This window comes from Mesoplodon densirostris, chromosome 4 (assembly GCF_025265405.1).
Source record: "Mesoplodon densirostris isolate mMesDen1 chromosome 4, mMesDen1 primary haplotype, whole genome shotgun sequence".
NCBI classification, from domain to species: Eukaryota; Metazoa; Chordata; class Mammalia; order Artiodactyla; family Ziphiidae; genus Mesoplodon; species Mesoplodon densirostris.
This window is the reverse complement of record NC_082664.1, coordinates 146,694,614-146,708,699: the sequence shown is the minus strand read 5'-3', so window position 1 is coordinate 146,708,699 and position 14,086 is coordinate 146,694,614. Positions and strand designations below refer to the sequence as shown.

Genomic DNA, 14,086 nt, shown 5'->3' with positions numbered 1-14,086 from the left:
GGGGTGGCTATGCATCTAGTTAAAAATCTGAGGTCTTAAATGGAGGGGAAGTGGATTCTGGGGGTGGGGGGCAACTTGCAATCTCTGCCACACCACTCTCCTGTCAACAGACATTTGGGTTGTTCCTCTATTTTTACTATTACATACTTTTGGCAGTAAACATTGTTATGAGTTGCTTAGGGAATATGATGAAGAGTGGGATTGCTAAATCATAAAGTATGTGTATTGTTAACTAGATATTGCCAAATTGTCCTCCAACTTGGTTGTTCTGATTTACATTCTCTCCAGAAGTATATGAGTCCTCTTATTCAGCATTCTTACCAACACTTGATATTGTCTGGTTTTATAATTTTTGCAAATCTGAAGTGTGTATAATGGCATTTCTTTGTGGACTTAATTCCGTGAATCACAATGATATTGAACATTGTTTATTATGTTTATCGAATGTTTGTATTTCCCCTCTGTGAAGTGTCTGTCAAAACTTTTGCGCAGTTTTCTATTGGTCGTTTTTCTTTTTCTCATTGATTTTTAGAAGACTAATATTTTTTGGATACTAATCCTTTATCAGCTCTACGCATCACAAATATCTTCTTCCAGTGTGTGGCTTTTCATTCTCTTTACGGTTTCTTTCAATGAACAAAAGTTCTTAATTTTTACTTAGTCAAAATTATAATTCTTTTCCTTTATGTTTTGCAATTTTGAGTAGTTTTTAAAGCTCTCCCTACCATGAAGTCATGAAGATATTCCCCTGTATTTTCTTCAAATATTTTCATAGTTTTGCCTTTTACATTTAATTTATTTTTATGTATGGTTTAAGTAGGCATCTGATTTTTTCTTCCATATGGATAACTGATTATCCTATACTTTTCCTAATTTCTTGAATTTTTAGTTTCTCCTTAATTGAATTGTACACTGTGGGAAGGCTAAGAGTTTCTCATAGAAGTCAGCTGGAAGCTTCTGACCTGTTGATGTCTGATGCCTGAATGATGCTTTCTTGCATCTAGGTGGAACAGAGGGACCAGGTTCTGCCTCATGTATGGAATAGTCTGGCTTCCCCCCACTCTCAGTTCCATCGTAGATCAAGTTTCCAAATGTGTTCTATTTATCTATTCCTGTGGCATTAGCACATTGTCTGACTTACAACGGTTATCTGGTTGGGCAAGCCCCCCACATTGCCCTTCTGTAGGAGGGCTTTACAACTTCTGGCTCTTTGCTTTTCCATACAAATAATAAAGTCAGCTTGTCAAATTCTACAAAAGGAAAATTTACAGACTCAGCTTGTTTCAATTAACTATAATTATTATGTGCTCTTTTGATGCTCAAATTGTCACAATTTGGCCCCTTTAAGTTGGGACCTTTGTCCTTTAGGCTGACAACAGACATTCTAAAAGCATGTTTTTTCTGACCACAAAAAAATTATTCCTGTTCTTGACCTAATCCATGGGATCAGCTACTTTTAAAGAGGAATAGTGGCAGCACAATTTGGACCCTGGGTATGCATATCTGATTGTTCTATGTGAATATTGGTGATAGAAAAACATTGCACACCCACTAGTGACAGCTAGAAAAAAGGCATTTCTTTCCAAGGTCATCAATTCACATTGATAGTTCCAGTGAACTCTAACATCACAAAAATCTTTAAAATTACTGTAACAAAAGTTTCAATTTTCTTTTCTCTAAACGTAAGTACTATAAAATTGTAATTATAATTATACCAAGGTTTCATTGATCATGATCACCTTTTGTTACATTTACATACATAAAGATCCAAGTTTAGTTTTAGGCTTCTTCACACTGAGTCTAAATGAATCTTTTTTGACTGTGTGGTACCAGGCTTCTCCGAATCATTCCAGTTGAGGACCCCAACTTCTTTAGAATACTTCAGACCAACAGTGTAGTTCTATAGCATATCAGAGAACACTAGGGTTTCATCTACTTTTCCCACATGCTTGAATTTTTGGGTTCTCCTAAACTGAATTATATATTGTAGGAAGAGTCATAGCTTCTGGCAGCTTCTAACAGATGGATGTTTGGTACCAGAATGATGGTCCTTCATGATACATGAATCAGTTGACCAGCCTCTCTTAGCTTTGAAAATTCTAGGAGGTGGTTGTGGATATTATGGATGACTTCCTGTATTAGGGTTCTACAGACAAACAGAACCAAGAGGAAGTATATAAATTTATACCAGTAGGAAATATATATACAATTGACCCTTGGACACTGCATAGGTTAGGGGGTGCCGACCCTCTGCATAGCTGAAAATCCGAGGGAGTTTCCCTGGTGGTCTAGTTGTTAGTGCTGTGGTCTGCGATTCGGCGCTTTAACTGCCATGGCCTGGGTTCAATCCCTGGTTGGCCACGGGGCCAAAAAAAAAAAACAAACAAAAGAAAATCCGAGCATAACTTTACAGTCAGCCCTCTGTACCTGCAGTTCTGCATCTGCGGATTCAACCAACAGGGATTGTGTAGTAATATAGTATGTATTTATTGAAAAATATATGAGTATAAGCCGACCTGCACAATTCAAACCTGTGTTGTTCAAAGGTCAGCTGTATATATAACTATATATACATACTTTTAAAATATTTATATATATATAAAGAGATTCATTATAAGGAATTAGCTCACAAGATTATGGAGGCTGGCAAGTCCCGAGAACTACAGGCTGAATCAGCAAGCATGGAGACACAGGAGAGCCAGTGGTTTAGTTCCAGTCCAAAGACTGGCAGGCTCAAGACCCAGGAAGAGCCGATATTTCAGTTTGAGTCTGAAGGCAGGAAAAAAAGCCAAAGTCTCAGTTAAAAGACAGGCAGGAAAACTCTCTTATTTGGAGCAGGGTCAGCCTTTTTGTTCTATTCAGGCCTTCAACTGATTGGATGAAGGCCACCCACGTTGGGGAGCACAATCGGCTCTACTCAAACATATGTTAATCTCATCAAAAAACACCCTCACAGAAACATTCAGAATAATGTTTGACCAAATATTTGGGCACCCCACAGCCCAGTCAAGTTGACACATAAAATTAACCATCACACTTCCCAACATCCATGCATATTCATCTCATGTGCATATTCCAAGCCAACCATAGTTATTCTGTCTCCTTGTCGGTGATGACTTCAGGGGTGGACAGGCCTCAGCCATGATGTGAGGGAAAGCTGATGGTAGGGCTCCTAGGAAAAGTTCCCTTGATCCAAAGACAGTGCTGCGTGACACAATGCTCCCTTCCCCCTCTGGATGTTTTATGGTTGATGCTGATGGCAGAGGGGAGAAATGGAAAAGCCAGGTCCCTTGTCACTGACTCAACCTGCCCCAGAGCCCTCCTCTCTCTGGTCTCTCTGTTCACCGAGATAACAAATGGCCTATTGTTCAAGCCACTTCAAAGTGTGGTTTCTGCTCCTTGAGGCTGAGGATTTCCTAATATAGATCTATCCTAAGAGACTTGGCAGTTTCTACAGCCTTTAATTATAATGCCTGTTTGTGACAGGCAATCTTCTGTATATATAATAAATTGTTTCGTTACTACCTCAAAGTTTGATTTTTCTAATGACATTTTAAGTTGCAAAGATGTTTCTAGATTTTCATTAAAATTCAACCATGCGTGATGCTCCCAATGCACCCAATCCATCAGAGGTCACAGAGGTGAAGAGACCATCTCTTTCAGGCAGCACGTGGACGTTCCTATATCATCTATCCTGGTGCCAAGATTCCCTTGGCAATGACTACAAGATGGAACTCAATTTCAGAAATGTTAAAATGAGCGTCTTAAAACTGAGGAAGCATTTTTGTATGTAGGGAGATGCAAGTTTCTGCTGGTTTTGGGTGGAGGGGTGGTTTAGGGCTGAGAGTGAAAACAGGGATGAGTGGAGAAAGGACTGTGAACTGAGGACAGGATCGTCTGTTGTCCAGTTTGGAGGCTTGACGTAAGGAGATGCCATCATGAGGATACTTCCTCATTCTCCAAAGATGTTCTACATACCACTCTGTCGTTTGTGCCTACAAAATAAAAATATGAGCCATATTGATCCACACCCGTATTTCTGTTAATGCAAAGACAGTTTTTCCTTCCTTTCTAAAATAACTTGACCAAAAACCTTCATGGAGTGACTACGCCAGGTCTTGGGCCAAGGGAGAGAGACTTGGAGATAAATAAAGCACGCTCCATTGAAGGACCTCACAATTTAGTAAGACAAGTTATAATATGTATAACATACTTGTATATATTATATATGTATGCACATGCTTGTATATCGTAGTGCTATAGTCTGAATGTTTGTGTCTCCTAAATTCATATGTTGAAACCCTACCCCCCAGTGTGATAGTATTTGAAGGCTCGCCTTTGGGAGGTGATTAGGTCATGAGGGCGGAGCTCTCATGATTGAGATCAGTGCCCTTATAAAAGAGACCCTAGAGAGCTAGCTTGTCCAATCTGCCATGTGGGACACTGTAAAAAGATGGCCATCTAGGAAGTGGGGCCTCACCTGACACTGAATCTGCCATCACCAGGATCTTGGACTTCCCAGCCCTCAGAACCGTGAGAAATAAATATTTGTTGTTTATGAGCCACCCAGTCTGTGGTATTTTGTTATAGCAGCCTGAGTGGACTAAGCAACATGGAGAGTAATAGTTGGAAGGGTACCCTCCAAAACATGACTATGCTTATCTCTCTCCTTCTGTACTTTTGTGCTTTTTTAAAACATTTAAAAAAAAATTGACATGCGTTACTAGGGCAGAAGGGGGCCAGTGATAAGGCTTTGCAGTGGCCCAGGCAAGAGATAGTGGTGGCTTGGGCAGCAAGGTTGTGGGGGATGAAGAGACTTGCCTGGACTGGAAGCTACTGAGGAGGGGGAATCAGGGCTTGGTGGTAGATAGGAGAACAGAGGAGTCAAAGATGGCTTGAGCGATGGTATGGATGGTGGGGGGCATGCTGCAAGAGATGTTTGGGGGCACTTTCCTGGCCAGCACCTGCCCAGGTAGCTGCAGGATGAATACCTCTGCACGATTTCCACTGGCTGTTCACCCACAAAATTGCCTCCCCAACCGGAGAGGTTGGCTAAGAACTCTACAGCAGCCCCCAACTCCCAGTGGCCTCTTCTAGGGGCAGTTGTCCATCCAGGAACCCAAGGCTGGGTGGCAGTGTAATCCACCAGTGGTCCAGTGGATCCCATGCCCTTTCCCAACTGGGGGCTTACAAGCCAGAACTGTGAGGCCAGACTCTGTCAGGGCCTGCCCTGGGGGCAGCAGCCATCCTGCTCTCTGCCCAGAATGCTAGAAGGCCTCAATAGGAGCTCCCTCCTGGTTTCATCCATCCACCCACTGCCTGGTGTGAGCGCCCAGGGTGCAGCTAGGGCCTCCTCCACACCGCCGGGAGTGGGCCCCCATCCCAACCCCGAATATCTCAGGGGGGATGAATCCTTCTCAACTTTAGAAGGGGTAGTGAAATCAGATAAAAAAGGGGTGGAGGCTTTGCTGACCTTTGACGGCGCGTGGGGAGTGCTGCGATAGAAGGGTAGCAATGGCGGGAAGAAGGGAAGGTCTGCAGTTGAATGAACAAACGAACTAACGAACCAAGAGTAGTTGATTTTTAGCCCACTTAAACCGGAGTCTCAGGGTTAGAAAATCCACCCTCCCCTACCGGAACGAAAATGTCTCCTAGTTAGTTTTCATTCTCTCACTTGTTACAACTCGCATTATAAAACTTAGGCTCCCCGCTCCATGAGCTGGTGGCCTTCTCCAGCTCGGAGAATCCGGGCGGCCTTGTTGGTCGCTGTGTCCCCAGAATTCGGCGAGTAGTGCTCGCGACTCCTGGCGGTGCTGAGGTGGCCCCACACGGTGCTGGGGGCCCAGGGGCGAGGGGCCCCGCACTTCAGCCCAGGCCACGCCCAATCTCCCGCCCCTCCGGTCCCCGCCCCGCCCCGTCTGCCGACAGACTCCGCGGCGCCGCGCAGCCCGCGCCACCGCCCCGCGAGCGCCCAGGTGGGCGGAGTTGCGGGTGAGGGGCGGGATGTTTTGGTGGGCGGGGGTCCCGGTGACGGCATCCGCGCGCGCCGCGCTGGGGCTCAGAGCTTGACTGTCCCGCGGGGGAGACTACGCTCACACCCGAGCAGGTGGGTGTGGGCCGGGGAGGGGTGGAGGTCGAGGACCGGGGTGGGAGGGAGGAGGCGCGCGCTTGCCCCCTCCCTGAGCAGGCCTGGACCGGGTGGCACGGTGTCGGCACGCCTGGGGAGCCCTGACCGAGCACGGGGACCTCCCCCATCCTTGCTTATCAGTCTCCTGGAGGTCCGTGTCTGGGCGGGTGGGAGTCTTCCCTTTCCTACGTCGGGGGCCTGAGGCCGGCCTTGCCGGGCCTGGTCAGGAGGAGCTAGCGCCCACGCTGCGAGAGTTGGATTCGCATTTGTAATCACTTCTCCGAACTTTCCGCGAGCTCCTATCCCGTGCCTGGCGCTTCCGACTCCGGTTCCCCTACCCCGGGCGCCCGACAGCCCCGGTGTTGTCCGGGCGCCTTCGGTGCGCGGAGCACTGTGCCCCGAGCCGGGGTGCGGAGAAGCCGGGACCGCACGGGGCTGGAAAAGCTTTGGGTGAGGGGTGCGCGAAGGCGCCCACAGTATCGCGTGGCAGTTACCGCTGTGGCCCTAGGGCCGGGCACCCAGCAGGGGCTGATGATTGAATGAACGAACAAACCGTTACAGCTGCTGAGAGACGTTAAGTAGTGAAAAAGTGCTGTGACCTGGGGCTGGGGGTAGGGAGTGGTGAGGACTGCGAAAAGAGAAGGGAGGAAGGAGATCGGGAAGGTTCCTTGGATGAAGATTATTCATCACTATTGGGCAGCTACTAAGCGTCGGACCTTGTGCTGGGTGCTGAAGATGCAGCACGAAGGGGAAAGGAGGGTCCCTGCCTCCCAGCCCCCAGATTGGGACGTGGGGGCGGGGGAACAACGGGTAATCTGTCTTTTGCAAGGGAAGGGAGTGGTCAGTGGCTGATGGGAGAACCACAGGGCATTATATGTGTGTGTGCGTGTGTGTGTGTGTGTAGTGGTGGGGGCACAGAGCAGAGGCCCCTCCCAGGCTCCCTGAAGGTGGGACCAGCCTAAGCCTGGAGGGATGAGGAGTCCTGGGCAACACTGAGTGTGCTGCAGGCGGAGAAAGGTGAGGAAAGGTGGGGTATAGGGGGTAAGTAGTCAAGGTAGGCAGGGCCCAGTAAAAGTTTTTTTTTTCCTGTTAAGGTTTTGAATCTCAAGAGCATTAGGGAGTCTCTTTTGAGGGGAGTTTAAATAGGAGAGTGATGTGAGCACATTTGCATTTCTGAAAAATGCCCCGGTTGCTACATAGGAAGGTGCAGGTAGGCTGAGGCCAGTGAGGAGGCTGGTAAATGTCATTACATTGAGATGTCGGTGGGCAGGATCAGGGCTTTGGTAATAGGATGGAAAGAAGCAGGTGTACTTGATATTTAGAAGATGGGATTGGCAGTACTTAATGGTGGGGGCTTGGTCTCAAAGGATCTGCTTTTTTTGTTTGTTTGTTTGTGGTACGCGGGCCTCTCACTGTTGTGGCCTCTCCCGTTGCGGAGCACAGGCTCCGGACGCGCAGGCTCAGCGGCCATGGCTCACGGGCCCAGCCGCTCCGCAGCATGTGGGATCTTCCCGGACCGGGGCACGAACCCGTGTCCCCTGCATCGGCAGGCGGACTCTCAACCACTGCGCCACCAGGCAAGCCCTGCTCTTCTTTTTTTTTTTTTTCTTTTTTTAACATCTTTATTGGAGTATAATTGCTTTACAATGGTGTGTTAGTTTCTGCTGTATAACAAAGTGAATCAGCTATATGTGTACATATATCCCCATATCTCCTCCCTCTTGCGTCTCCCTCCCTCCCACCCTCCCTATCCCACCCCTCTAGGTGGTCACAAAGCACTGAGCTGATCTCCCTGTGCTATGCGTCTGCTTCTCACTAGCTATTTTACATTTGGTAGTGTATGTATGTTCATGCCACTCTCTCACTTTGTCCCAGCTTCTCCTTCCGCCTCCCTGTGTTCTCAAGTCCATTCTCTACGTCTGCATCTTTATTCCTGTCCTGTGCTGACTCTTTAAGAAGGTGGAGCAGGGGATGTGAGATGACAAAGGCAGAGACTATGGAAAACCCAGTGGGTGTTAGGGAAAAGAGATCCCTGGTGTGGTGCTGCTGTGTGTGTGTCTGTGTGTCTTCTTTCTAGGAGATAGGGTCCCAGGGGAAGGATGCATCCAAGAAACCCTTGGATGTCAGGTGGAGGAGTTAGGGCCTTATTTTGCCAGTGATGGGAGCCATGAAATGTTACTGTGTAGGACTTTATCGTGGCCCTTGCAGCATCTGGGCATTAGGTTGGGGCACGGAGGATGTTCTGAGTTTTGACCACCCTCCCTTTTAATCCCTGCAAGGTCAGGAGCTGCAGGATCTGGCTCCAGGTCACCTGCAAGGTGAGTCCAGGTGCTGATGGCAGGGGCCTGTTCCTTTCTTCGCAGGGCACGGAACAGCCTTCCCTCAACATGGGGCTGGAGGCCCAGAGGCTGCCAGGGGCTGAGGAGGCCCCAGTGAGGGTGGCCCTTCGAGTCCGCCCATTGCTGCCCAAGGAGCTGCTACACGGGCACCAGAGCTGCCTGAGGGTGGAGCCGGGGCACGGCCAAGTCACTTTGGGCCGGGACCGCCACTTTGGCTTCCACGTAGTGCTGGACGAGGACGCCGGGCAGGAGGCTGTGTACCAGGCCTGCGTGCAACCCCTCCTCGAGGCTTTTTTTGAGGGCTTCAATGCCACCGTCTTTGCCTACGGTCAGACAGGCTCCGGGAAGACGTACACCATGGGGGAGGCCAGTGTGGGTGAGTGACCCTGCTTGAGGCCCCCTGCCCTTGTTGAGGGTCCTCAGTGTCTCCTGAATTTCTGCCCCTGACCTCTTGCTGCCATTCCCTGTTGAAGATGAGGATGCTGGGGGAGGGGGGAGGGGCAGGTTTCCTAAATAGATCTGCAGCCCGGAGTGGGACCAGCTGTGTCAGTGGGCTGGGATGGGCAGGCAGGAAGAGTCCTCGGAGGTGAGTGACCTTCTCAACTCCATAGAGATGGGACCATGCTGTCTGGCTCTGGGGACCTCACGGGGAGGAAGGGCACGGGAAGTTGGCTTGTCTCTGGAGGTTGTTAGGATGGCTGCTGGGGGTCAGGAATCCATGTTCTATTCAGAGTGGTTGGAAGGGGAACTGTCCTGGAAGAGATATGCTTTGGCTGCTGCATAGCAGGGAAGCAGGCTGGTTCCATGAGGCTCTGGAGCAGAGTTTTGGGAGAGATGCTTTGGGCCAACTGAAGGAACTGCCCCCTTTTAAGGAGCATGAACTGCTTTATCCTATAGGTTTTAAAAGTGTACATGTTTGTTGTGGAAAATTAGGAAAATACAGAAAACACAAACACAAAATGAAACTTACTTGATAACTGCCTTTCAGAAATCACTCACCCTGTTAGCATTTCAGTCTTTCTGGGTGAAAATTAGTATATGTTAAAAAATGGTATTATAGTGTACCCATTCTTTTGTATCCTGTTTTATTTTCTTAACAGTATATCATGAGCATTTCTCTGTATCATTAAATATTCTTCAATCAAAAAAAATTTTTTTTTTTTTTTGTGGTACGCGGGCCTCTCACTGTTGTGGCCTCTCCCATTGCGGAGCACAGGCTCCGGACACGCAGGCTCAGCGGCCATGGCTCACGGACCCAGCCGCTCCGTGGCATGTGGGATCCTCCCGGACTGGGGCATGAACCCGTGTCCCCTGCATTGGCAGGCGGACTCTCAACCACTGTGCCACCAGGGAAGCCCTCAATCAAAAATTTTAATGGCTGCCTGGCATGCCATTGTGAGTATAAGGTAACTTATTTAACCAGCTCCCCTGTTTGGATGTTAGGATGGACACTTAGGATGTTTACATTTTTATTGAGTTATGAGGAAGAATATGTTCTGAATATCCTCTTATTACTTCCTTGGGATAAATTTAGGAAGTCCTTTAGATAACTGAGCATAGACTATGTTAATGAGTCTCCAGGAGTAATCAAGCAAAGGGTATCTGACCGCCTGGCAGGGATGTAGTGGAGGGGATGCTTATATCATGAAAGGGATTGGTTGAACCTTGAGAGGTTGCTTCCAACTCTGAAATTCTGCCTCACCACCCTGGGGCATGGCCTGGCTCAGGCTGCCCAGCCCATCCTGGCCTCTGCTGCTGCCTTCTCCACACTGGAGCCCCATCCTCCAGCTGCTGCTAGGGGCCTCTGGGCCTTATGGGCGCCATGTCCAGCTGAAAGCATGGTGGCAGGAGGCCCTGCGGTGTCTCCTCAGCCTCCCTTCACGAGGACGAGCAGGGCATCATCCCACGGGCCATGGCTGAGGCCTTTAAGCTGATTGATGAGAATGACCTGCTTGACTGTCTGGTGCACGTGTCCTACCTGGAAGTGTACAAGGAGGAGTTCCGAGACCTGCTGGAGGTGGGCACCGCCAGCCGTGACATCCAGCTTCGGGAAGACGATCGTGGGAATGTTGGTGAGGAACTCCTGGGCCCTCCACTGACTGGGAGCGGCGTACCTGGCTTGGGGAGGCTTTACCTGCTTAGGGTGGCTTACCTGTCTGGTGGGGGTACCTCCTAACTGGGAAATCAAGCTCTGGAAAGTTTTGCTTTCGCTTCCCGTCTCTACTGAGCTCAGTATACATTGGTGTGCCCAGAGTGAGAGGCATTGAGGTGAGCGTGGGGAAGCTGGAGCCCCCTCAAGCCCCAGCCAGTATGGGCAGGACCCCCTGGGCATGGGGAAGGGACCCCTGAGTCAGGAAGAGCTGTAGAGGACCAGCCGTGCTCTGCCTGCTCTCCTGGCTGTCAGTCTCAGGCTGCCCCTGCCCTGGGCTCATGGCCTTCTGTGCCCGCAGTGCTGTGTGGAGTGAAGGAGGTGGACGTGGAGGGCCTGGATGAGGTGCTGAGCCTCCTGGAGATGGGCAATGCAGCGCGGCACACGGGGGCCACACACCTCAACCGCCTCTCCAGCCGCTCACACACTGTGTTCACCGTGACCCTGGAGCAGCGGGGGCGCGCCCCCAGCCGCCTCCCCCGACCTGCCGCAGGCCAGCTGCTCATCTCCAAGTTCCACTTCGTGGACTTGGCAGGCTCAGAGAGGGTGCTCAAGACAGGCATCACAGGCGAGCGGCTCAAGGAGAGCATCCAGATCAACAGCAGCCTCTTGGCGCTGGGCAATGTCATCAGCGCCCTGGGTGACCCGCAGCGCCGCGGCAGCCACATCCCCTACCGGGACTCCAAGATCACCCGGTGAGCCGCCGATGGCCGCAGGCCCACGGAGAAGGGGCCCTAAGAGCCGCGCTAGTCTGTTCTAGCTACTGTCTGGCCTCTGGGGTTGGGGGGAGGCGACTAGGAGATGGGTCCCCCTCAGGCGGTTCAAGGTATCCGGCCCATGGGGAAGCACGCCGAGGATCGGACCCGGTTTGGGGTCTGGACCTCTGGCCCTGGGACGTTGGGGCCCCTAACGCGTCTCGCCCTCAGGATCCTCAAAGACTCCCTGGGCGGGAATGCCAAGACAGTGATGATCGCCTGCGTCAGCCCTTCCTCCTCGGACTTCGACGAGACTCTCAACACCCTCAACTACGCTAGCCGCGCCCAGAACATCCGCAACCGCGCCACTGTCAACTGGCGGCCCGAGGCCGAGCGGGCATCCGAGGAGGCAGCCGCTGGCCCGCGGGGGCCGCCTAGACACCGCTCGGAGACGCGCATCATCCACCGGGGCCGGCGCGCCCCGGGCCCCACCGCCGCGGCCGCCGCCCGCCTGGGCGCCGAGTGCGCTCGCTACCGGGCCCGCACCGACGCCGCTTACAGCCTCCTGCGGGAGCTACAGGCCGAGCCTGGGCTGCCTGGCGCCGCCGCCCGCAAGGTGCGCGACTGGCTGTGCGCCGTCGAGGGCGAGCGCAGCGCCCTAAGCTCCGCCTCCGGGCCCGACAGCGGCATCGAGAGCGCCTCCTCCGAGGAGCAGGCCATGCAGGGACCCGGCGGAGGAAAGGTGGCCAAGGGTCAGGTGTGGCCTAGGGGTGGGGAGGGGGTGGGGAAGGAAGAAAGTCTTCATACAGCTAGCTGTGTCCCTGTCCCTTGCTCATTAGCAGAGCACATTTGGGATTCAGAGGCACTTCTGCTGGTGACCTTGATGACTTTCCAATCCTCAGGGTCTCTCTCTGTAAAATAGGGATCGCATTAGTATTTACCTCCTGGTGATGTAAGGACTGAAGGTGTCACAAGTGCAGGTGAAGGCTAGTTGTTCCTAATAATAGGGATGTTATTGTTCATGAAAATATGATTAATAATTACAAGAGCTGGCCCAATGGCTTGTGGAGGGGACTGCAGGCCAGGTGGGGTCTCAAGCCCCTGTTGCAGGCGGGGCTTGGAGCAGAGTAGCAAGCCCGGCTAGGGGAACCTCTGGCAGGGAGACGGCTGAGGTGTCTCAGGGGCAGGCAGGCTTGTCTTGACATTTCCTGCCCCTGAAGCTTCTCTCCCGGCCCCATAGGAAGATGAGGGGGCACTGCAGCTGCTGGCCCTGCAGAGCCAGGTGGCCCGGCTGGAGGAGGAGAACCGAGACTTTCTGGCTGCGCTGGAGGACGCCATGGAGCAGTACAAACTGCAGGTGGGGCACCCCCTTCCACAGTGGTGGCGGGGTACTTCTGCTGGGAGGTGAAACTGAGCTGAGCCTGTCAGGATGAGAAGAAGTTAGCTGGGTGGGTGAGGGGGTTCTGGCAGGATGGGTAGAGATAGGGGGTGCGCAGTATGAGCAAAAGTGTGAAGGTGAGGAACACATTGGCGTGGGTGGGTGTGCAGGATGGTCATGAGGATGGATAGGACGTGGGACTGGAGGGGTAGCAGGATGAGACTCCAGAGCTGGGCTTTTCCTTTTGTCCCAGGGTAACTGGGTCAGCATTGTTCCTGGCGCCCTCTGGTGGCAGTGAATGGCATGGATATGGAGGGAGTGATAAGATGTGGCAGGGTGGGTGAGTTTGAACCCAAACTAATGCAGTGTGTGTGCACGGGAGGGACACCAAGAGGTGGTCAGAGGTATTTGGCCCTCCTCCATTTTAGCACAGAAAGGGCAGGGTGGCCTCAGACGTGCTCTTCAGTTTCCTGCACTTCTGCCTCTCAGCATCCCTGCACCTCACCTTTCGCACATCCGCGTTGCCCCATCAGCACCTGGACCGTGTCTTGCAGAGCGACCGTCTTCGTGAGCAGCAGGAGGAGATGGCAGAGCTGCGGCTGCGGCTGGAGCTGGTGCGGCCTGGCTGGGGGGCCCCAGGGCTCTTGCAGGGCTTGCCTCCTGAGTCCTTTCTGCCCCGGCCTCACACGGCCCCCCTGGGGGGTGCCCACACCCGTGTGCTGGGCATGGTGCCCCCTGCCTGCCTTCCTGGAGATGAAGTTGGCCCTGAGAATTGGGGAGAGGTGAGGAGGTGGCGAGGCTGGGTGTCTGCTGGGCCTGTTGACCTGGGCAGGCTCTGGAAGGGGAAGGTGATGTTGGGGAATGTGTCCCTCACCCCATGCTTTCATGGGACCAGCTATGAGATGCCCCTTTCTGGTGTTCCTAGAGGAATGGCCAAAATTAGGGTAGGCCTTCTCAGAAGGATCTGGTGCCGTTGAGCATCCCTGGAGTACCTGGAGATTGCTCAGAGTGAGGAGGTTATAGAGGGGGTTCTGGCTTCCAGTGTGGAATGGAAAGCTCACATACCTCCAGGGGTGGGGAGCTCATCACCTCCGAGGCCACACCCTCTCCATCTTTGGATGCGTTTCTTTGCAAGTTCACTCTTCCCTGAGCTCTAATCTGCTCCTCAAGCCTGGTCTCTTGTTTCTAGTTCTGTCACTTGGGGCCTTTTGGACAAAGGCTGCTCTTGCATCTGCCTGGGAGCTCTGGGTCATCTCAGCTCTAAAGACCTGAGGGACTGAGGAGAGGGAGGACGTGGGTTTGGCAGAAGCCTGTTATGCAGCCCCCCTACTCTAGCAGGGCATTGTTGGTGAGATAAAACTTGGTGCAGATGACCTGTATACGAGATAGAAAGGACCA

The 14,086-nt window shown here is 51.9% G+C and overlaps 1 protein-coding gene across 7 annotated transcripts in view; it reads left to right on the top strand.

Annotated features, from left to right (window-relative positions):
- The first annotated feature begins 6,017 nt into the window (after positions 1-6,017).
- The window catches only part of KIF7 (kinesin family member 7), a 33,653-nt gene continuing 25,584 nt past the window's right edge, over positions 6,018-14,086 (top strand). For 4 of the 7 annotated variants that reach the window (XM_060097372.1, XM_060097371.1, XM_060097368.1 and 1 more), the window contains exons 1-7: positions 6,882-6,937; positions 8,491-8,842; positions 10,338-10,538; positions 10,917-11,310; positions 11,542-12,052; positions 12,551-12,667; positions 13,243-13,470. In XM_060097372.1, the coding sequence (XP_059953355.1) occupies positions 8,515-8,842; positions 10,338-10,538; positions 10,917-11,310; positions 11,542-12,052; positions 12,551-12,667; positions 13,243-13,470 (1,779 nt within the window). In that variant the 5' untranslated portion in view covers positions 6,882-6,937; positions 8,491-8,514. Of the gene's footprint in view, positions 6,107-6,880; positions 6,938-8,490; positions 8,843-10,337; positions 10,539-10,916; positions 11,311-11,541; positions 12,053-12,550; positions 12,668-13,242; positions 13,471-14,086 lie in introns of those variants that run through there. The other 3 variants (XM_060097367.1, XM_060097370.1, XM_060097366.1) reach the window with 3 other exon arrangements.